Raw genomic sequence first — 24101 nt, 5'->3', positions numbered from 1 at the left:
TAAGGAAATGCAAAATTCAGGCTCGTATCTCCTGCATCCCCCTGAAAGCTACACCTGTTTAAACTACAACGATCTTTCAGTCTTTACCTGCAGATTTTCAAAATAAAACAGTCAAACTCCACAATAAAACGACACAAACGTAATCGCAGCGTCACTGTTCAGCTCTCAGTCTGCAGGACGATAACGTGATTTATCTAAAGCTTTATTCACTTTTTCAGTCAATTTGCACCCAGAATGTTTGCAGGTAAAAGGCACAGATTATTCATGTTTAACTGGATTGGAACTGATTTTATTTGAATATATATATAAAATATTTATTCATGTTAGAGGACAGAAACCAGCTTTAAAAAGTAGTTAACGGCTTATTGTAAATTTTCACATTTTGTAACAGGTTTTAACCGTATAAAGCACACAAGGATGATCAATTAATGTAAGTATTATTCGCAATATTCAAATTAAAGCAGCTAAAACATCACAAAATGCAGTAAATATAGAAGCCCCAGCTTTCAGATCACATTTTCTGGATATAATAGAGCATCATCAGCACTTTTATTGTTTTATTTCAGTTGTAAAAGGGCCTTTTTAACTAAAGATTATGGCTCTTATGTGAGCATTTTTGCAGAATTTTGTGTTTTCTTCAGCCCTGGTTGCACACAGTAGTTTACATGCTCCAATTCTTTGTGTTTTGAAGCAAAAATGATGCAGAAATCAAGATTTTTCACAACTTTAATTTCTGTGAAGTCATCGCGCAAATGTTTTTAGACATTGGAAATCAAAATAAAGCCATTGTCTAGTATATAAATACCATATTATCTGATTAAATGAAGTTTATCTTTCCGATTTTTATCTAAAAACGTGGCTCACTATAGATTCTGTAACGTTTCTGTCCATTTCTGTACGGAATTGCATTAAATTGTGCTTTAAATAAACAGTTTTAAGGTTTTAACAGTTGTTCCAGTGTAATAAACTAAAGTTTTCTGGGCATTTTTTAAACTTTTCACTAAAATCCAGCTGCATTTATTGGATTTCTTTGACCACTTCGTGCTTATATCCGAATTTAATGCAGCATTTTGATTGTTATTTTTAAGCCTCTGGGCAGAAAATCAAGATTTTTGAGTTTGATTAAATCACAGCTGCATGCGTTTTTGGTGTTAAAAAATCTAATAAAGTGTTTAGAAATTGTATATGCTGTTCATGCAGCTGTAATGCATCTAAAACCTGAATGTTTTTGTTGTGTTTTGGTTGAATCTGCACATCGTCATTGTTCATGAGCCTGTTTTCAGCTGTGTGACTGGATCATTTGAGACATTTAGTGATTTATTTTGCATAAAATCTGCTCAGACCTTGAAAGGAAAGCTTCATCTTTAACATGTGAAAGAGTTTTGATGAAATGCTGTTGGATTCTGATCAGTTTTGTGCATCTAAGTGCTGTTACAATGAAACTGCATTCTTGAAATGAGGCATTTAAAACCACAAATGTGAGGAAAATGCTGTGTTTTTGTTGCAGTTTGTGTCCACTTCCAGGTGAACTGAGCCCCCTGATGTCAGCGTGATGTAAGTGTCTCCATAATCTCTTAACCAGTCGCTCTTATCAGCTTTCTAATTCCTGGTTCGGCTCCAGACCAGAATTAATCCGCCTCGCCTCCTCCGTCGGCCGGCAGGGATTGGAGGCCGTCGGTTCTTCAGCTGGAGCTCCCCCTGGTGGAACCCTGCAGCACCAAGAGGACGTCTGGGAGGGCCAGTCCCACGAGTTTCCACAGAAGAAGGAAAAGAAGAGCTGAGGGCGTCAGAGTCTGGAGTTACAGGGCAGAGGACGGAACGCCACCTCAATGTTCTCCTCCATGATGATGTCAAAGCGACACATCAGAGGCCTGGAGGAGGGAAAGGAGATTTGTTAAGACTTTACTGTAAATATTAAGATGTAAAGCTTGAATGCTCAGTTTGACCCTCTGCATATTTATTTACTCAGTATTTAATCAAACAAGTGGCCTACACTGTAAAGCAAAGTTTTCTCTTTCAAGAATTTGGATTTGATCTCGTGAAATTACAGATAATATTTGTAAAAGTCACGAAAAAAGTAATCATTTAATAATATAATAAAATAAAATTATTGTTTTTACAGTTTTTATTGTAACAGTATTCAACTATTTTCTAACATTTTCTTTTTGTGTCACCTCTTGTTTTATCTTAGTTTATTCTATTTGGCCTGATCTTAGCTTAGCTCTTTTTTTTGTATTTTTTTAGTGTTGACTATTTATGTGCATTTAATTGTTGTTTTTATTCATGCTGTGAAGCACTTTGTGGCTCTCTGTCTGTGAAAGGTGCTATATAAATAAAATTTACTTACTAGCTTAGCTTTTCCTTTCCTATTTTGTCTTGTCTTGTCTTAGCTTAGCTTATCCTATTCTGTTTTATCTTAGCTTAGCTTATCCTATTTTGCCTTATTGTAGCTTAGCTTATCCTGTTCTGTCTGGTTTTAGCTTAGCTAAGCTTTTCCTATTTTGTCTTAGCTTATCTCATCCTGCTTTGTCTGGTCTTGTCTTGTCCGATCATACCTGGTCTTGTCTTAGCTTATGTTCTTTTGTCTGTTCTTAGTTTAACTTATTTTGTTTCGTCTTGCCTTGGCTGATGTACCTTACCTTGTCTTGTTTGATCTTGTCTTGTTTTACTTTATTTCATTTTATCTGGTCTTATTTTCTCTCCACTGACCTCAGTGGGCGTTCCAGCGGCGTGAAGCGAATCCTCAGCAGCCTGATCTTGTATCGAGGTCCAATGACGTTTCCGGTGCTGATGCGCATGGAGATCTTGTGGACGTGCTGCAGTTCTTCATCGAACTGGGCCAGCAGCCTGGTGGAGGTGTACTGCTCGAACCGCAGGAGCTGACTGAAGAGAAGCAACAGATCTGAAGGTCCTTAGATGCAACTGATGCGGAATTTAAAGTTCAGAAAAGCCAGATATGTGTGTTTTCTCATGTTTTAGTTGTGTAAACCTCTACTGACTGCTTGTTTGGTGGTGTTCTAATCTTAAATGGACTCACTGGTCTATTCGGGCCTCGGTGAAGTTCCTTCCGCTGTGCAGCCGGATGTAGACGACGCCCCAACGGAGGTACTGGTTCCACGTCACCATGTCCACTCTGTAGCTCATCTCTGCAGCACAGGACACACATTTTTAAGCTACTGAGTGCTAAAATACTCCTAGATTGCTATAAAGTCATTCTACTGATGCTCTAGTCTACTTTATCCTCCTTTATGGAGGCTGCTACCTAGACCAGGATGGCCAACCTTTGGATTTTCACAATAAAAGTCCTCTTTAAGGACAGTTTCCTTCCCCTCAGATGTGACTGTAAAGTTGTTTTGAGGTTTACAGGAGTGTGTTTCGGACTCACTCCTGTAGGGCAGCGTCGCCGTGGTGCTGAAGAAGACTTTGGTCTGTCCGAGTCGCAGCAGAGTTTCCCTCCACGGGCCGAGGTCGTAACCTGCAGGTGAGAGCGTTCAGGTGTTCAGATACCAGTCAGTGCAGCGTCTAACCGTTTTACAGTCCAAAGCAGCTTTAGACTGAAAACAGCAATTGATTGAGGAGTTTGGACTCAAAAAGAGTCAAAACAAGCTGCCAGAATAGAGTATTTTACTTCTTTAGGTTTATTTGGTTAAATTTTGCAGATGTTTTGAGTTTATTTAGCTTTTGCAGTTAATATATATGGAGGACTGAAAGTGCCATATTTAATTTTTTTTTAAAACTACTCAGTATATAGATGTATTTCCTATCCAATGCACCAAGATTTATATTAAGTTTAAATGTAGCATTCATTAATTGATAAAAAATGATCAAATCGGATCCTTTTTGCAGCACCCTCTAACAATATGGAGGACTGAAAGTGCCATATTTAATTTTTTTAAATTACTCAATATATAGATGTATTTGCTATTAAATGCACCAAATATAATTTTAAAGCTAAATGTAGGCATTGATTTATTGATAAATGGTTGTATTTATATAGCGCTTTTATCCAAAGCGCTTTACATGATACATCACAGTCACACATTCACACACTCATTCCCACACTGATGGCGGAAGCTGCCATGCAAGGCGCTAACCACAATTAGGGGTTTGGTGTCTTGCTCAGGGACACCTCGACATGAGCACGACGGGCCGAGGCAACCTTTCAGTACAAGACGGCCACTCTACCCACTGAGCCATGCCGACCCTTTGTGCAGCGCCCTCTACTGATATGAAGGACCAAAAGTGCCATATTAAAAAAATGTTAAAAATAAAGGAATGACTCATTATACAAATGTATTTACTATTAAATGCACCAAAAATAAAATTGAAGCTAAACATAGGAATTAATTTATTGAACTATATTTTTTGCCTTCATGTTAGTTCTTCTATTTATTTATAGTTTTGGTTGATTTATTTATCTTTAAAATTATATTATTACTGTGTTGTTTTTCTTTTACATTTACTTTTTTATTTCTGTTTTTTTCTTTTTACATTTCTCAATGCTTTTCTGCCATCATGCAAATTCCTTACTTTAATTCTGATATTTCTTTCTTTCTTTCTTTATTATTTTCCCTTTGCATTTCTCCCGATTTTTTCCCCTAGCAAAATCACCTCCTGTTATACATTTCTTTACATGTTTAAGGAAATACATTTAAAAATAAACTAATTAAAGGGAAAACCCCTTGTGAAAATAAATCAGCTACGTAATTATTGCCAAAGATAACTGAAAACAGTCACTTTATCAAGAATTTATCCAAGATTATTTTAATTTCTCTTCCAAAACCGTTTCATTTTCACAGAACTATCTGTAAAACCACCTATAGAGCATGTTTAAACTCTAAAATATCTGCTAAAACAACTGATAGAGCATGTTTAAACTCTATCTCCTGGTGAGATCTCACTGAGGCGGTGGAAAAAACCCGTTTACTGCAGCCAAGTTCTCTCCTAACAGGATTAAATGGGAGTATTTTTGTGCAGCAGAGGAACACTGTGATGTGCTGGTGACCTTTATTTGGTCGTCTGCCTTCTAAAAACACCATCGGGGGGTTTTCCTGCTTCAGAATTGACTTTGTGGGTTTGACTACAGAGTGGGAAAAGATAAACCTGTGGGTTAAGTGGAAGAGTGGAAGAGGAATCCATTGTCTGAACAATTATTGAAACTATTTCACACGTGTGCATTAGTGAGCAACAAAGTGAGGCTAAAGTGTTAGCATGAAGTTAGCCTGTCTAAAAATGCCCAAAATGATCCCAAATTGCGCAAAATTATGCCTAATTTGTCCAAAATGATTCAAACTTTGCCCACACTGAATCAGAATTTCTTGAAAAAAACTAAATCTTCTTCTAAATGCATCTACATCTGATTCAACACGTCCAAATTGAAAAGAAAACGAATCAAAAATAACTTAAAGTTGTTTCAAAATGACTCAAAACTTGTCCTAAATAACTCTATCTGGCAGAAATGTGGTTTTTATGTTATTTATGACCATTTACTGAATAAAAATCTACATTATGCTTTGATAAATGAAGACACGATGATGGAAACTGGTTTTATTCTCAATTTTTTAGTGTTTTGGGAGTGAATATTCTCTAGAAAACCCCTGCTGGGCCTTTTTGTAGGAAATAGGCCTTTAAAGTTCGACATTTTATCTTTAAATGCAAGTTTTAAGAGGTCATTTCGTGTTGAATTTGTCTTTGATAAAGCATTACGTAAAGTGGAAATGAGAGATAGAAGTTTAAATTTGACTCGACATAACAAAATAAGAAAATAGTTGGTCTCCTGCTCTAAAATCAGAGGTTTTCTGGAGAATATCCACTTAAAAAATGATAAAAAATTGAGAATAAAACCAGTTTTCATAATCGTGGTTTTATTTATCCAAGCATAATGCACATTTTTATTCAGTAAATGTTCAAAAATAACATAAAAAAACACACAACTCTGACATATTTTCTTTTTAGGCTCAAGTTAGTTGAGCAAAGAAAACATTTTTTTTAGAAAGCCATATTTTAAAAACAGTTTATTTTAGATCCAAACCAGTTATTCCCACATCCTGAAGCACACGTTTTATATTTAGACGTTACCATAGCGACACCTCAAGTAAAAACCGCCTCATCTAAACATGAGTCTGGAACACATAATCTGACAGAAATGTATGTTTTTACTCTTATTTTTGCCCATTTACTAAATAACAATGAAACCACGATGAAAAACAACAGTTTTGTTCTCTATTTTTAGCGTTTTGGGAGTAAAAAATCTCTTGTTTTTGTCATAATGTACATTTTTATTCAGTAAATGAAATTAAATTTGCCCACACTGAATCAGAATTTCTTGGAAATAACAAAAAAAAAATTTCTAAATGCATCTACATCTGATTCAACACGTCCAAGTTGAAAAGGAAACTACTCAAAAATAACTTAAAATTGCCCAGAATGACTCAAAATGTGTCCAAATATCAAGAAATTGTTCTAAATGACCCCACATCTGCCAGAAATATGTGTTTTTTATGTTATTTTTGGCCATTTACTGAATAAAAATGTGCATTACGCTTGACTAAATGAAGACATGATGAAGAAAACTGGTTTTATTCTCAGTTTTTTATCATTTAGGGAGTGAATATTCTCCAGAAAATCCATGCTGTTGTGGCCTTAGACCGACTGTTTTCCTATTTTGTTCACATTTCAGCTCACACTGGAAAAATGCCCCTCTCAAAACAAGAAAAAAACCTTATTTTAAGGAATTTTTTACCTTGAAATAAGTGAAAAAAAATCTGCGAATAGAACAGATGAAAAATGGCTTCATAAGATTTCTTGAAATAAGATTTGATATTTAGAATATTGAGATCTTAAATTAGCTGGGAAAACTTATTTTAAGCTACATTTTACCAGGATTGTCAAGCTTAGGTGTCTTACCCCTCCTGTTGTCCTCATTTATGGAACCAAATATGGTGGTTTCCCTGTCTAAAAAAAATCCAAAAATTCAACAAAAAATTCCCAAATTTATAAAAATGTGCAAAATCTTCAGGAAGAAAATCCTTAAAAGTTTCCCTCAAAAGTTTATTAAAAAAAATCCCCAAATTTGGCAAGAAATACAAATAAAAAAAATCAAAACATTGTAAATATATTTTAAAAAATGAATAAAAATCTTCCAAAAAAAGTCCTAAAAATATCTAAAGTGATTCCATATATATCAGCAAAAGTTCTAATATTTTCTTTAAGAACATCCAGGAAAAAATCAACCAAAATCCAGCGCTGGATTTTGGTTGATTTTTTCCTGAATGTTCTTAAAGAAACATTTTTTTAGCGTTTCTTTTTTTTTCCACCAAAAAAAATGTTGAAAATGTGGAAGTTTTCACTGTGAAAATATATTTTTTTTTTGCACATTTTAAAACTTTAAAACGGGCCAATTTGACCCACAGGACGACACCAGGGTCAAAACTAGATCATTTCAAGATTGTTTGACTTAACAAGATATTTCAGATGCATCGTCTTAAAAAAACAAGTCCCTGTATCTTGCTGAAATGTCTCTTGTTAAGAGAAATTACCTTAAATCAAGTGGGATGAGCCATTATGACTAAAAATAAGACAAATAGACTTGGTAAGATGTTGAGTTTTTGCAGTGGAGGGCGTTTGGTACCGAGCAGCGGGCAGGACGCCGGTCTGAAGGCCTCACACTGCAGACATCGACCCTCCAGGAAGTCTCCGTAGGAGGAGCAGGGGTACCCGGTGAGGCTGCAGGTCCGGTTCAGGGAGCAGAGGTAGAGGAAGACGGAGCGCTGGTGGTCGCACACGAAGTAGGATTTACCTGCAGGCGGATGGAGAGGCGCTGTGAGTGTGTGTGTGTGTGGTGAACAATGTGTGCACGTCTGCTGTTCTCAGTGTGTGCTTTCACCTGCAAAGATGGTTTTGGGGCATCCTGGCTGGTCGGCTCCTCCGTTGGCGTAGAAATCGATGTGACCGTGAGCTCCTCTCAGGCCGAACGCTGCACAAAATACACGGTAAATCCTGAGTTTATTCAAAGATTTAGATGTAAAGTGACGACATCAGTGCTTTTTGTTCATTTTTTGACCTCGAAGAATCTAGTTTACGAAGTTTTCTACGTTTTAAAGTGGGAAAACTCTTAAAAACATCACAAATGTTTGAAAAAAAACATTTAAACAGGAAAAATCGGTCACATTCTGGAAGGTCAGACCCCAAAAAATACAGAAAAATAGTAGAAGATTAAGTAAATTACATTTACCATCCTAATTTTGCAGGATTTTTATTTTTGTTTTTGCTTTTTAATTCTTACCGAATAATATTTTTCGTAATCTATAACATACAATAAAACATAATTATACATACAGATCAGTTCCCAGGGCTTTTAGATGTTATAAACTGATTTATTCGGCAATTTTGTTTTGAAAACTTCCGTAATTAAAGAAGATATCTCTCATTTAACGAGCACATTTGTGTAAAATTACAGTCACTTTATCTGAAGCAAGATAAACATTTAGATGTTGAACTTTTCATAGGTTACACTTGAGCATATTTAGTTTTTTAATTATGATTTTTTTTATATTTGCACATTTACTTAATATACTTTTAAAACCGTTTGTCTAGTTGTGTAAAAGCACTGACAGAACTGCACTGCAATCTTTCTAGTTTAAAAAAAGGAAATATTTGTAAATTTGGAGTGTTTTTGTCTTAAAAAAATCTATTTTCTCAAAAACAAAACAGTTCACAGATACAACTTTTTGTATTATTACATATAGGACATGTAACTTAACAGCCCTTTTTTGTAGTTTTACTGATATTTTCAAAAAAATATGGAACAAATCTGTAAAATAAATAGAAAAAAATCAGTAAAATGACCAAACCTAGACATTTAAACCATGTATCTGTAAATTTTAGCTGAATATTTAACCTTTTTCATCAGCTATGTACAGTTTTCTAATTTATCTATTATTTTATTTAACTATTCCAACTTAATTTATCTATTATTTATGTATTTTATCTCTTATCTGTCATTGTTTGAATGGTTTTCTGTTAGCATTAGCGTTACAGTGACTCAGATTCAGACTCTTCTGTATTGTAGGTCTGACATCATACAGCAAATATCAACATAGATTTTTTAAAAACACATAAACGGAATCATTTGTGTGTCTTCAGGGACATTAAACTAACAGTGAACAGACACTTTAACATGGTTAGTGTCTGTTTTATGTCATTTTACTTGCACTCGTCACCAAAAACAAACTAAAAATAGAAGTCTGATTTGCTCACAGTCCATGTCGGTGTGAAGAACGTCCACAAACATGGCGTCCGTCGGGTCCAGCCTCTCCTCCGGCGTGGCGCTGGTGAACATCGGTCCGGCCGGGTCCAGACCTGGAGGACAGGAAGTACGTAAAAAAAACAAAAAATTATAGTTTAGAAGTGTTTTTAAATGTCTCCAGCTACGATTAATGAATGCAGAGGACAGTTCTGAACTTCAGTTGGAGTTAAAAACACCTTCCATGCATGAAGTTCTCCTCTGTGGGGGAAAGTAACTAAGTACTTCTACTCGAGTACTGTCCTGGTTTATTTACCTGTGATGCGGCCGATCTTCCCCTTCAGGTTTGCTCCGATGAAGCCAGCCAGGTGAGCTCCCAGACTGACTCCAATGAGGTGGATCGAGCTCAGAGACGCTCCTTCCTCCTGCAGAAAAAAAAAACATTAGAGGTGCAAATTTTATCCTCTTTCTTATCATTTATCTGTCAGTTTCTGTCCTACTGCACAGAATTAGACGTAAATTATCACTGGAGACAACTATAACGGTAATAATACTACTACTACTACCACTTTTATAAACTTTAGAGCGTTAAAATGTAAAAACAGCAGCTTAAAATGCACTTTTTGTTCACAAAGAAACCTGAAAATTGCGTCCTGTTCTGTGAGAATTCACCTACAAGTTTCAGTGTTAAGGATATTTTTAACAGCTTTTTAACTTAAAGATGGTAAATTTATTGGCAGAATTTCATTAATAGCAGCAAGAAAAGAGTTTTAAACTGAAATATGACCTTCATGTTGAGAACTAAAAGTTACAGAAGACACAAATAAACAGTCAAGACTACAAATGGACGGGTTTTTATTAGTTTGAAGGATGAAAACTTCTCAGATTTAGCTGTTATTTGCTTCAACTGGCAAAGCAGCATTGGCTAACATCACCTAAACGGTCAAATAATGTTTTATTACCTTAAATCTTATGATGTTTAATGTAAACTAAGACAGAACGTTTTAACATTCAGAGGATGCTGTTAGATTATGTTCTATAAAAACCAACAAAGAACCTCAGAAGAACTTGGAAAATCATTTCAATATGTCCTGAAACGTTCCTGTGATTTGATATTTGAACAAAGATGGAACCATTTTTGTGCCATTTTGATGTTCTGAGGATGTTTTTGGGGATTTTACTGTAGAGAACGTTCTTCTATAAAACGTTCCACGATGTTACCTCACAGAAAAGGAAGGATGGACGTTCTCAGTGCAACATTTTTAGATCTTTTGAGAACTTTATTCTACCTTTACAAAGAAAATCCTTGGAGCTAAAACAAAATGTCCAGCTGAAAACATCACCAGAACTCTCTAAGAACGTTTTGGAACACCGTTTCAACACCTCCTTCCATCCCATCTCCATCATCCTCACTCCAACTGGTCGAAGCAGATAGCTGCCTTCCATAGACTGTATATAAAGATGGACGTAGCATCTGGCTCCAGAATTGAAGCCAACCCGGAAGTGTCAAAAACTTGCAATGTCACACCGTCTGCTCGGGTTGGCTCCAAAAAGCTTTTGCTCCATAGACCCCAATTTATTTTTGGAAAAAATAAAATTTGATAGACTGATGTTCTACAGCTCAGGATTTTTTCCCCGTTAGTTTTCATGGTCAAAATGAGAGATCAGGTGGCCGATCTTAAAATAAATCAGTACTGAATTTTAAATAAATCGTTAAAGTTGGCGGAGCCAGGGGGCGTGGCTATACTTGATAGACAGCAACAGAAGCCTCTGCGGTAAAATGTGGGCGGGATAAGAGAGTCTTCAGCCAATCCTGCCCCAAGTTGCTCTCCGGTCCAGCCTGTTTGATGACGCTTTTTACGTCACTGGCTCCAAAAAATCCAAAACAGCGACCAGGAAGTAGCAAAATCCGGGCTTTATTTTCTCAGCGTTGAAACCAACGGGCGACGTCACGGTTAGTTTACTGCTGCCTTCCCTGAGCCTGGTTCTGTCTGAGGTCTTTCTCACCTCCATATTTTTTTTTTGTTCCTTCCCACCGTTACTATGCTAAACTTTGTGAGATGACATCTGTCATGAATCTGCGCTATATGAATAAAACTAGCCTAAAAAACACATCATCCATCCAGTGGAACATTTTGGAGTTATATCTGGGTCTAGTTCCTCTCTTTTTGACCCCGCTTTGGGCTCCACCACCCCCTGAGGAAATAATCTGAATCTTTAGCTGCTCCACCTTCTTTCTTTGCTTCGTTTTGCCGCCACCTCACCTCCATCCTCATGATGAAGCCGGTCAGGTTGGAGGCCGCCTCCCTGGTGTAGGTGACGGCGGTGAAGTAGTTGAGGTTGGCCGCCCCTTTGTTCCAGTCCACCACGATGACGTTCAGGTCCTCCTGCTCGGCCAGCAGGTGGACGATGTGGTTGATCCAGATGGGCGGCGCTCCGGTGGGCCGGTAGCCGTGGATGACGAAGGCGGTGGGCCGAGAGAGGTTGAGGAGCGGCTGGGAGGCCAGGCGGTGGTGGTTGATCTCACGGCCGCAGTCCAGGTTGGACCGGGTGTAGAGCAGCAGCCGGACGTAGAGGCTGGTTCCCATGAAGCAGTGGGACAGGTTCAGGTCGGTAAAGTTGTCGCAGGATTCGTCCGAACTGGTTTCCTCCTGACCTGGAGACAAAATGGGAGATATTTTAAGTTATTCCACCTCCTGCTCAACCATCTCTGATCAGCTTAAAACTTTTCTGTATCATAAACTACAGATATCTAACCCTCCTGTTGTCCTCATTTACAGGCACCAAAAAATATTGTCTCATCTGAAAAAAAATCCAAAAATTCAACAAAAAATTCTCCAAATTTATGAAAATTTACAAAACCTTCAGGAAGAAAATTCCAATAATTCCTTAAAAGTTTCCCTTAAAAATTTGGCAAGAAAATTCTAGTAAATATTTTCAAAAAATTAGTAAAAATCTTCCAGAAAAAATCTTAAAAATATCTAAAGTGATTCCATATAAATCAGTAAAACGTCTAATATTTTCTTTAAGAACATTCACAAAAAATCACGTGCATTTATGTGGATGTTCTTAAAGAAACATCATTTTTAACATTTCTTTTTTCCACCCCAAAATTTTGAAAATGTGGACATCAGAAGTTTCACTGTGAAAATATTTTTTCCCCACATTTTCAGACTTTAAAACAGGTCGATTTGACCCGCAGGATGACAAATATTGTTTCCTCGTCTGAAAAAAATACAAAAATTCGGCCAAAAAATTCCCCAAATTCTGAAAATTTGCAAAACCTTCAGGAAGAAAATTCCAATAATTCCTTCAAAGTTTCATTTTTAAAAAATCCCCCAAATTTGGCAAGAAAATTTGTGTAAATATTCTCAAAAAATTAGTAAAAATCTTCCAAAAAAACCCTAAAAAATATAAAGTGATTACATATATATAAATAAAACCTCTAATATTTTCTTTGAGAACATTCACAAAAAAATCATAATTTTTTTGTGAATGTTCTTAAAGAAACATTTCTAACATTTCTTTTTTTCTGCCAAAAAAAATGTTCAAAGATTTCCCAAAAATGTTGAAAATGTGGACATCAGAAGTGTCACTGTAAAAACAAAATTTTTTTCCACATTGTCAAACTTTAAAACGGGTCAATTTTGACCCGTAGGACGACACGAGGATCAAGATAGTATCTGTGAAAGTAGTTTTTCAAAAATGTTTTCAAAAACTCCCTTTGAGCACGTTGACACATGGAAATCTGAGACTGTGTGGTCAGAACTGTTTTACTTTTTTAGGCTCATTTTCCCAACATACCACCCTTAGAATGCCATAAATCATTTTGGCATTTGGTTGGCAAAAGTTGAAAAAAATCCTGGAATCTGCTTGCACATTTGTTCCTAGTTTTGTCTCTGCTCATCAGCTGTAGGACGATGTTTCAGCATGCAGACAACTGATGGCTTTCATCTCTTTGTGGTTGGGTTTGTAAGCCAGGTTAGCGCTTATTTCTCTCTTTGATTTAGCCCGTCACGTCACAGCTGCTCCTACTTCTCAGTCCAAACAACAACATTCATCCTGGAGGCCTCCTTCCCGTCTGCCGGGTTTCTCCAATTAGCTCCCAGGAGTGCGACGCTGCCCTCAATAGGATCAGGCTGCTTTAAAAATACCGCCTTCATCCCTTGGTCCAGCGCTGGAGCAGCGATGTGGAGGGTCACCGGCTGGAAACGGCCCAAATCAGACCCAGCTCAGACCCAGACATGAACAGACTGCGCTGCTTGTTTCCTGTAAGTCCAGTAGACAGGAGCAGGTTTCTCCATTTTAAACCTTAAGGTGGCTTTAAATAATCTGCTCCAGTCCTCTAAGCTGTCTCTCACACCCGTACATTCTCCCTTTCCAGTCATTTAAACTGGTTTCTGTCCAGATTAACTCCACCTCAGAGATCAGAGCTGAGCCCTAAGCAGATTTAAAGTTTCCACGCCGACCTGAAGCGGTAGTTTTGAAGCAGATTTGTAGGTTATTTTCTCACCTTTGCAGAACATGAGGAGTCCCAGCAGAACCAGGAGTCTGCAGGACGGCATCCTTCCTTCAGCAGAGCAGAGAGGCAGCGACGGGGTGAAGGAGGTCCGACGGCAGAGTGGAGGAATGGATGGAGGAGGGATTGATGTGAGGAGGAGGAGGAGGCGGCGACTTCCTTAGGAGGAAGGAGGAGCAACTGGTGGTGGTGAGAACATTCAGCATTTGACCAGAAGTTATGGTTAAAGGTGTTAAGCCCTCCTAGGAAGGTTTCCTCTTTTATTTGTTGACCACATTGAATTATGAGCAACATAATTTGGGTTTTTTTGACAAGAATTTACCCAAAAAAGACAGATTTCTACAAAAAAATGCCAATTAATTAAAAATAAAACATGTTAAATAAGTGGTTTCATTAGTATTCACCCCCTTCAAGTCAGCTTCTGTTCAGTAGATACACCTCTAGCTTCAAGTACAGTACTGAGTCTGTGCTTCACGCCATGATGCTGCCACCACCGTGCTTCTCATTATAATGCTGCCACCACCGTGCTTCTCATTATAATGCTGCCACTACCGTGCTTCACAGTGGAGATGGTGTCTTCATGATGATGTGCAGAGCTTGGTGTCAAACATATCCTCTATTCTGATGGACATAAAGCTCCATCCTGGTCTCCTCAGACCAAATAACCTTCTTCCAGGTGTCTTCAGAGTCTCCACATGTCTTCTGGTGAACTCTAGTCCAGATTTAATTGGAGCTTTTTCCAACAGAGTCTTTCTCTTTGTCTCCATAAAACTTTGACTGGTGAAGAACAGACAGCAGTTGTTGGATGAACAGTCTGAAGCTCCTGGAACTCCTTCAGAGGAGTCATAGGAGTCTTGCTGGCCTCCCTCTCTAGTCTCTTTCGTCTTGGTCTCTCAGGTCTTGAGGACGTCCTGCTCTAGTCAGATTTATTCATGTTCCATCTTCCTTCCATTTCTTATTGATGGATTTAACTGGACTCCAGGAGATCTTCAGGAACTTTAAATGTTCTTGTATCGTCCTGACTGATGCTTCTCAACAAGCTTTTCTCAGAGTTTCTTGGAGTGTTCTTTGGTCTTCATGCTGTAGTTCTATCCAGGAGACTTGATCCACCAGAGACTGGACCTTCCAGATCCAGGAGTCTTTAATCTACAGTCATTTTTACTGTCACTTTTAGCTGCAAAAATTAGTCTTTTTTGTATCTAAGAGTGTACTTTATGTAGTACAGCACATGTACAGTGTGTATTAGAGCACTGGATGAAGAAAAGACAAAGCTTCTGGTAGGTGGCCCCAAACGGTTCCTCATCACTGATTAGTGGACTAAAACTGTGGCATCAGGATCTGGAGCCACACCAGCGATGGTTATTAATAGCTGCAGCGACCACACCACACCCAGCCCGTCCTGCCCTGCTCTCACCCATACATGTAATTTAGCTTCTGCAGCGAGCCGGGCCTCTTCAGAGGCAGCGAAACCGGCCCAGGCTTACAGTAATGTCAGAGGGAACGCTGGAAACATGCAATCAGTGGAGGGAAAACGTAACAGGAGTCTGTAGGATGGTTTACAGAGAGAACAGCATGTAGATTAACTATCATTTAAAGTCAGTTATCAGAAGGAAAACTAAAATATTTTATCAAATCAGCTGCTCAAAATGTGATAAAATCAGATCAAGTTTGTTCGTATTCTGCTTCTTGAAGCCATCTCAGACAAAAAGATGAAAAATAATCCCTTTTGCAGCTCATATAATTATGATTTCACATCCTTTAAGAGCTAAACTGGGTTTTCTAAGTGCAACAAGACTGGAATTTCTCGTTTCTGGACGCTACGTACTTCAGAGGCTTTCTCAAGTTAAATAATTCACTGTGCAGCTGAAATATCCAGTCTCTGAGCAAACAGGAAGAGATTTTCTTTATATTCAGTGTGATTAATGAGGGATAAACTCCACAGTCCTGTCAAAAAAAGGACCTTAAAAGTTTATCATGACCTGTTTTTTAATTAATCATATTTTCTCCCTTTATTTGTATAAATCATGGAAAATAAAAGAAGGTAACATTTTGTATTTGCCAAAATTTGAGCAATAATTTGGTGAAAATATGTATTTTTTGTTTATTTATGCTCATTCTTTGCACATCTGGCTTTTTGTGTGCATCTGTTGTGTTTCTTTAAGCCCGTTTCACTCCCAGTTTTCTTTTTTCAAAGCTTCCCAGTTCATAAGGCCACGATGTTCTGACCAGGTAAAGAGCTTATCTCTGGAGGCCAAACCCGGTCAGCAGTCGTCTCTGTCGGACAGTCAGAGCGATCGGAGTAGATCTGGTGGAACAGACGATAAAATCAGTATTTATCTACTTTAAAAGTCACCATATAACACCTTAAAAGACAGTAAAACCAACCAGAGGTGCATCTAGTTTCTACATTCCATTAAAGAAGCCTTTAATGTGATTAATTTGCTGTTTAACCCAGGAACATGAATATTTACATTTGTTTGCTGAGATTTCCACATTTACTAATAAATCAGGTAAAGTTTAGAAAAAATAATGTGTAAAATAATCCACAAAACCATGTAGAATATTTAGATTTGATTTGATTTAATGCAGCTTTAAAATAACATTAATATTTTTTTATACTTATACTAGAACATGCTCTACACAGGTGCTTAGATATAAAGATATTATCTTGTCCATTTGTCTTGTCTTGTCATGTCTTCTCTTGTTTTATCTTATCGTATCTTTTTTGGTCTTCTTAGCTTGTCTTGTCTTATTTTATCTTGTCTTGTGTCGTTGTTTTGTCTTGTCTGTCTTCTTGTCTTGTTTGCCTTGTCTCGTTTCATTTTATCTTGTCTTGTCTTCTCTTATTTTCTTGTCTTGTCTTATTTAGTCTTTTCTCTTTGTCTTGTCTCTTTGTCTTGTCTTGTCTTGTCTTCTTGTCTTCTCGTCTTGTCTTGTTTGTCTTGTCTTGTCTCGTTTCGTTTTGTCTTGTCATCTTGTACTTTCTTGTCTTGTCTTATTTTGTCTCGTCTCATTGACTTGTCTTGTCTGGTCTTGTCTTGTCTTGTATTGTCTTGTCGTCTTCTCGTCTTGTCTGTTCTTGTCTTGTCTTGTCTTCTTGTCTTGTTATAGGAATAATATTCAGTCTTTGTCAGGTGAATTTATATAATCAATTATATTAGAAGGTCAGTTTTTACATGATAAAGCTCTTCATGTGTGTCATGTGTGACGTCACCACAAATTAAAACAGAAAAATGTGCAACGAGACTGAAAATGGAGCAGAATTGTAAAGTGAGTCCAGTTAAGTATTTCATGCTCCAGGCAGAGGTTGGTAATAATAATAATAAAACCTCTTTAAGTGAAATAATCATAAAAAGCAGCTGATTAGGGATGGTCAGGAGGCTGCGAGGGGTCAGACGTTCTATTATAAGAGTGTTCAGCTAAAGCTGCTGAGATTACAGAAACTAAACCGCTGAGGTGTGCCATATTCATGTGTCTGTAAACTGCAGTATTAGGTAATGATAATGAGATGATCCAACACTTATCCGCTCTGTGACACCATGAGCTACAAAACGACGAGCTTCAGCCAGCACATCTGAGCTGGAAGCTCAGAGCTTTGGTATCATAACATCTAAACCCCTTTAACTGGTCAAATCCAGACTTCAACAATATTTATTTATTATATGTTCACACTGCCAAACCTCAACAATGTAGAACTAGAAGCTTCAATAACCTGAACTTCTAGACTTTTTTTTTACTTCTACACTTTGATGCCAAGTTTGTGGCCAAAACCAACAAATAGAATACTTAAAATTAACTTTATTTAGCTTTTATTTAATATTTTTTTCCAATATTAAGACAATAAATAATAAAAAAACAGCTGTAAAGTAGCCATTGTTGCTTGCTTTTAGCACCATGGATGGTTAGCTTTGTTTTTTTGGTTGGTTTTATGGCTGTCGGCATTAAGAGGGTTTGTTTCTTTTTCTTTTGATAATACCGCCGCCGTGCTTCAATGGCAGCAACTCTAAACATACTTGCATTTTTATTACATCTGAATTAGTGATAAATCATGAGTCATGCACCAATAAAAGTCTGTTTTTATGCAAGATCCATGATGCTGAAGACATAAAAAGTTACAATGATATGGCTAAAATAGCATATATCCTCTGGAAGTTGATAATACCACCGCCATGCTTCAATGGCAGCAACTGTAAACGTACTTGTTTCTTTATTAAAGTGGATTAGTGATGAATCGTGACCAATAAAAGTCTAATTTTATGCATGATCTATGATGATGCAGATACAAAAAGTTAGAAATGCAAGGCTAAAATAGCATAATGTCTGTATATTTAAGAAACCTGCACAAATTTAACAGCTCATGTCTTTTAAAATCCCTCTTTGGTCGTTGTTTAAATCCCTAAAAATCATCTTTGTGGATCACAGTTACATATTTAGCATTTTTTTTAGATTTGCTGTTTGGAATAGAAGCTGTCAAGGACAAATGAAGTTCAGAAAAATCACCACTGAGCTTTGAAGTCGGACTTTAAACAAAGATTTTAAAATCAAAATCAGTTTTCTTCAAGTATTTTATATGCATTTACAGTGTATATTTACAAATAATAACACATTTGAAGTTCATTTAGCAGCCAGAGAACGTAACATTGAAAGGAGATAACAAAGCTATAATGCGCAGACGGTTTTATTCCTTTGGTTTCTTTCACATATTTAATCTCTCTGCACCTTTTTTCTCTGCAGATTTCCAGCTCAGAAGCTCGTGAGGAGCTAATGCTGCTGGGAAATGAAGACGTTGAGGAGCTCAGTGGGAGGCAGCAGACCACGACGGAGGCTCCACTGGGGACGGAGGACATGGACTGCAGGTATCTGAGGTGAAACGCCACCGACGAAAGTCCCGACGTCGCCTCCATTAAAGCACGAGACGCCTTCACCTCCCCTTCAGCTAAGATCATCTAAACACAAAGAGATGAAAATGATTAAAAAACACCAGCAGGAACAGAGAAAGTCAGATCAATGAAACAAATAGAAAACATGAAAATAGAATAATTTACGAACTTTAGTAAAATACAACTAAATGGAAGAAAAGGCCAAACATAAAACAATTAGAAATAATAAAAAATTAAATAGAATATTTTACAAAATATACTTGATTAAATAAAATACTAAAACATAAATAAACTGATATAGATGTAGAATAATTTATAAAATAAGGTTATTTAAAACTAGATTAAAGGAATAGATAAAATGCAAGAAATTACTAAATTACAACTGCTAGAAAATAAAAAATAATTAAACCAAAAATAGATGTGTATATATAATAGTTTATTAAATAAATAGAACTCGATTAAGGACACAGTAAACTACAAAAAATAATAAATAAAACAGTAAAAATTGAAAAATTCATTTATATTTTTAAATATAAATTTGGCGAGATCAAAAGCAAGATAAATTACAAACAAATAAATAAAACAATAACAATATAGTCATTTATGAAATAATGTCAAATATAATTAGATTAAATACAAAGTAAGACAAAGAGATATGAGACAATTAAACCTAAACAAAAGTAAAAAAAAAAATAAGAATTTGATGAATGAAAGCGAATTAAAGACAAATTACTACAAAAAATAGAAAAAAATTAAACCTATTAAAAATATAATATAGTAATTCATGAAATAAAGTAAATTAAACTCGATAAAACATGTAAAATTTAACAAATAAAAACAGTGTGAAGAAAACAGAATAAATGCTGACAAAAAATTAAATAAACAAAGCAAAAATAATGTTTTTTTTAAATCAAGTCAAAGTAGGTTAAAGACAAAATACTAGAAAAAAATGGAAAAAATGTCAACCATTTCAAAAAATGTAAATATAATAATATATGAAATAGAATAAATTAAACTACATAAAATATGTCAGATTGAATAAATAAAAACAGTGTGAAGAAAACAGAATAAATGCTGATAAAATCAATTAAATTATTGAAATAAACATAACATAGAACATTGTGGAAATGGAAAAAATATATCCATAATAGTCTATTTTCTAAAGCTGCTCAGTTCCACTCATGCCTGATCAAACCACCCTGTCAGTCCAGCTTCTCTACGTTCTTCTGCTGATGAACCTCACAGACCTCAGGGTTTGTTGTGTCTGAACTAGCAGCGATTAAATGAAGCAGATGGCAGCAGCTCAGACACACTCACTGAAACACAAATCTGACAGGAAGCAGCTGTTAGGTTAGGTCGAAGTTAAAGATAATTTATGGTTATGTTTAAGCTAAGGGTTGGTTAAGTTCAGGTTTCAGTTAAGGATTGGTTGCGGTTACGTTAAAGTTTAGTTAATTTTAGATTTAGGTTAAGGGTTGGTTAAGGTTAGGCTTAAGTCAATATTGATGTTTTTGTCAACAAACACGACTGAGCTGTCCTGTCTTTAACCCTGTGATGTGCAGTGTGGGTCAGGAAATAAACATTTTCCACTGGATTTGGGTCACTTTTGACTCATGTTGTGCATCAAAGTGTTAACAAATGACTGGAGTCCATTTAGTGTCACAGAAGTCCTGGTCATGGTTCCCTTGGTTTGCTATAGCCCCACAATGCTCTCTGTTTTCAGTGTTAAACAGTCAGAGGCTCCACCTGGTGGAACAACCAGGTACTACACTGAACCAACTGTACATTTTCTGACATGCATGTAGAGAATACAGGTTTTCTACATCTTTGGGAGCTTGTAGAACCTCAGTTTACACCCTAAACTCTCCACATTTCAGATTGAGATTACACTACTACAGCTTTAGGTTCACGACCACCTACATAAAATTAAGAAGCTTGGGTTAGGGTTAGGATTGGGGTTACCAAGTCCTGATACCTGGGATTGGGAGATGCTAAATATTAAGTGACTTGGATCAGATCAGGGCATCCCTAATCTGTTTATGTTTATTTATTGATTCTTAGTGTTTAAATAAAGGAACAGTTCCACATTATAAGAGTCCATGTAATGAATAGAGAACAGTGTCACATCCTCTGAAGGGATGGAAACCCAGTAGTGTTTGTGAATGTTCTGGTACTTTTGCTCTGGCCGTCCTGGCAGCTTCAGCCTCTGCAGCCATGCAGCGCTGCAGGCTAACGGGCAGCGTCAGGTCTTTGAGCTCCACCCGCTCCACCCGAACACCCCACAGTCTGGACACTCCGTACAGCACCTCCTGCAGGACAAAGCGGGAACAACAGGTCCCAACAAAGATCTACTACTTACGGCAAAGTGTTAGTAGCAGATCCTTGTAAAAAGTTGAAGCTTCACATATTTCACCCTGTTGCTGATATTTCATTAGTTGATTCCATTGTCAAAATCTGTTTAGTCTGGAAGAACACAACAACTATTCTACTGTTTCTAATTCTTATTCTGTATCAGGAAATATAATATCTGTTGTTTTCACGGTGTATCTCTTCTCCAAATGAAGATGAAAGCAGGAAGTGAAACCTTGAAGTGAAATACGAGAACACTTATTGATTGTATTCCCGCAAATGTTGACCAGAGCTTCTATTTACCACAAGGTAGCAGATCTTTATTTGAGTCAGAGGAAGGACTTTATTACCAATTCCATCTGTTTGATAGTATAATTAGTCACATTTTAACACAAACCTCTTTTTTATTTTGATGCTACCACCACCATGCTTCACATCATGATGCTACCACCACCATGCTTCATATCATGATGCTACCACCTCCATGCTTCACATCATGATGCTACCATCACCATGCTTCACATCATGATGCTGCCACCACCATGCTTCACATCATGATGCTACCACCTCCATGCTTCATATCATGATGCTGCCACCTCCATGCTTCATATCATGATGCTACCACCTCCATGCTTCACATCATGATGCTACCACCACCATGCTTCACATCATGATGCTGCCACCACCATGCTTCACATCATGATGCTACCACCACCATGCTTCACATCATGATGCTGCCACCACCATGCTTCACATCATGATGCTACCACCACCATGCTTCACATCATGATGCTGCCACCACCATGCTTCACATCATGATGCTACCACCTCCATGCTTCACATCATGATGCTGCCACCTCCATGCTTCATATCATGATGCTACCACCTCCATGCTTCACATCATGATGCTACCACCACCATGCTTCACATCATGATGCTGCCACCACCATGCTTCACATCATGATGCTGCCACCACCATGCTTCACATCATGATGCTACCACCACCATGCTTCACATCACGATGCGACCACCACCGTGCTTCATATCATGATGCTCCCACCACTGTGCTTAACTTCATTTTTTTGATCCAGGTGAACAAAATATTTTCAAGAGATTTGGGAAAAAGCTAAACAAAACAGCATTAAATATTGAGTGTTGAATTACTTTTAAGGTTATTGAAAGATGGTTTAATCTAGGATGCACTCAGCAGATAACCACTGCAGTATTAATGCAGAGTCTGACAGTTTCACTCACCTCCATCCTCTTAGCGATGCCTGGCCGGTGTGTCAACACGTCCATCAGAGTGTTCGCCCCCAGCGTCGCCCTCAGTGTTGTCTGGGCCAGTGTCACCGTCGCCTGGTAGCCATTTTGAACCTGCATCACCCAGAGCGACGGGTCGACCACCCGGAAAAACACGACGGCATCCACCATTAGAGGAACTCCATCTGCTGTCAGGACCTGAGGAGAGGAGGAAGAGGTGATATATGTGAAGGTAAACTGCACTCTCATCTCAGTGGAAAACAGAGAAAATGTTTCTAAAAGTGCTTATTTGTGCCCGAATGAATATAATTCAGATGAAAACTGTCATAACAGTCAAACAATTACACTAAAAAATGAACTAAATTATTTGAATTTGTAAAATTAATGTCAAGTCTTTTTGCCGTTACTGTTAGTTGTGCGTTTTAAAATACAAAAAAAGTTTAATGGAATTCGACCCTTTTTAACTGTGCTAAAATCATGTCAATAAAAATCACTTGTTTTTTAATATTCATGATCATAAAGTACTAGAAAGTTTTAGTAAAAAAAGACAGAATTAATCAGAGTTTTAGTACAAAATTACTTATTTAGAGTTTTACAGCAAATTTACTGAATTATTAGAGTTTTATTACTAAATTACAAACTTTAGTAGTAGTAGAACTAAAGTTTGTCATATTTACTGTTTAATCTGATTGTTATTTTCTTGAATAAAACATTTTTAATCTAAAAAAAACACTGTAAAAGAGTGATTATAAAAGCCAGTCACAAGTTTCAAGAGGCCAGACTACCATCTTTCGATTGCACAGACACAGATACAACAAATAAAGTGAGAGTTTTGGATTTTGGACATGTTAAAGGAGTGTAATTAATATCAGATCAGCATGTTTTGTACTGAATTTGGATCAAGCAGGACTTTTTGCTGCCATTTTACTGGTGAATACAACAAGCTGCTAAACTTCACTGTCTGCTGAGAGGCTTAACATCTAAAAAAGATAAAATAATATTCATTGAAGGTGACATTTTATCTCCCCTCACAGGATAACATCTACCAGACTCATTGAGCTGCTGCTGACCTCTTGTGGCCGGACGTTAAAGGAAACGGTCCGCAGGTCGACTTTACGGATGACGTCCAACCAGGGGATGAACCAGAGCAGACCTGCAGGTGAGGAGACACCAGACAGAATATCTGACATTTATTCTACCTTTTAAATATGTAAATCTAACTGTATGAATGTATAAATAAATCTAAAATATCCTGAAAATCTGAGACAAGCATTTATGTGTACTTAATATACATATAGCATGGACTACAAACATCGTTAAACTTCCAGAATTACACCTAAAAATCATCTCACGAGTTAAGTTTGTAAAATAAATACTGAAAATGTTCTGTGTTTTCCCTCTGTATGAATCACTGATACAATTTTGATCTTCATCTGTAACTTCAGAACAAAAATGGATTTTATTTCCACTGCTAACATGATTGGAGTGGATGGACATCAGAGCTAAAATAGCATAGTTTCAGCCTTTATATTTTTGTTGTTGTCAGTCATAAACGTGTGTTTGGGTTCAGTACCCGGTCCTTTGGCTCGTCCTTTAACTGCTCGGCCCAGTCTGAAGATCACAGCGCTCTCGTATTCCTGAACCACCTGCGAAACTCAAAACAATGGTAATTAGACTTTGTTACATTTTGCGTCTCTTTATGGTCCTTTTTATCCCTTTTACTATCATTTTGTGTCTGGTATGGGTAATTTTGTGTCTCCTTAGGCTAAATTTGTGTTGTCTTGAGTCCATCTGGAGTAATTTTGCGTGTTTTTCTGTCTCTTCTTGTTTCCTTTCGCACATTTTACTG

At 37.1% G+C, this 24101-nt stretch overlaps 2 protein-coding genes and 2 long non-coding RNA genes across 6 annotated transcripts in view; 1 reads left to right on the top strand and 3 right to left on the bottom strand.

Annotated features, from left to right (window-relative positions):
• Nucleotides 1–708: 708 nt before the first annotated feature.
• Nucleotides 709–15696, bottom strand: lipib (lipase, member Ib). Its single transcript, XM_051940131.1, has 10 exons — nt 13758–15696; nt 11509–11900; nt 9561–9669; nt 9259–9360; nt 7886–7975; nt 7631–7798; nt 3386–3475; nt 3038–3146; nt 2710–2883; nt 709–1871 (listed from the first exon to the last, which is right to left on the bottom strand). Exons 1-10 carry the CDS (start codon nt 13807–13809, stop codon nt 1787–1789), a joined length of 1371 nt encoding a protein of 456 aa, XP_051796091.1. The 5' UTR covers nt 13810–15696; the 3' UTR covers nt 709–1786.
• LOC127531276 (uncharacterized) lies at nt 1369–2354 on the top strand. Its single transcript, XR_007938234.1, has 2 exons — nt 1369–1554; nt 1662–2354. It is a non-coding gene; the product is annotated as an uncharacterized LOC127531276 (long non-coding RNA).
• Nucleotides 15697–15860: 164 nt separating the features above from the next.
• zgc:112408 (uncharacterized protein LOC550260 homolog) overlaps nt 15861–24101 on the bottom strand; it is a 9199-nt gene continuing 958 nt past the window's right edge. Inside the window, exons 3-8 of one of the 3 annotated variants that reach the window (XM_022222508.2) lie at nt 23826–23898; nt 23323–23405; nt 22247–22450; nt 20818–20952; nt 18483–18709; nt 15861–16068 (exon numbers count right to left, since the gene is read on the bottom strand). In XM_022222508.2, coding sequence (XP_022078200.2) covers nt 16002–16068; nt 18483–18709; nt 20818–20952; nt 22247–22450; nt 23323–23405; nt 23826–23898 — 789 coding nt within the window. In that variant the 3' untranslated portion in view covers nt 15861–16001. Of the gene's footprint in view, nt 16069–18266; nt 18710–20817; nt 20953–22246; nt 22451–23322; nt 23406–23825; nt 23899–24101 lie in introns of those variants that run through there. The other 2 variants (XM_022222507.2, XM_022222509.2) reach the window with 2 other exon arrangements.
• LOC127531275 (uncharacterized) lies at nt 21432–22237 on the bottom strand. Its single transcript, XR_007938233.1, has 2 exons — nt 21908–22237; nt 21432–21820 (listed from the first exon to the last, which is right to left on the bottom strand). It is a non-coding gene; the product is annotated as an uncharacterized LOC127531275 (long non-coding RNA).

This window comes from Acanthochromis polyacanthus, chromosome 20 (genome assembly GCF_021347895.1).
Source record: "Acanthochromis polyacanthus isolate Apoly-LR-REF ecotype Palm Island chromosome 20, KAUST_Apoly_ChrSc, whole genome shotgun sequence".
NCBI classification, from domain to species: Eukaryota; Metazoa; Chordata; class Actinopteri; family Pomacentridae; genus Acanthochromis; species Acanthochromis polyacanthus.
The sequence above is the reverse complement of the archived record's forward strand: the minus strand, read 5'-3'. Positions and strand labels throughout refer to the sequence as shown.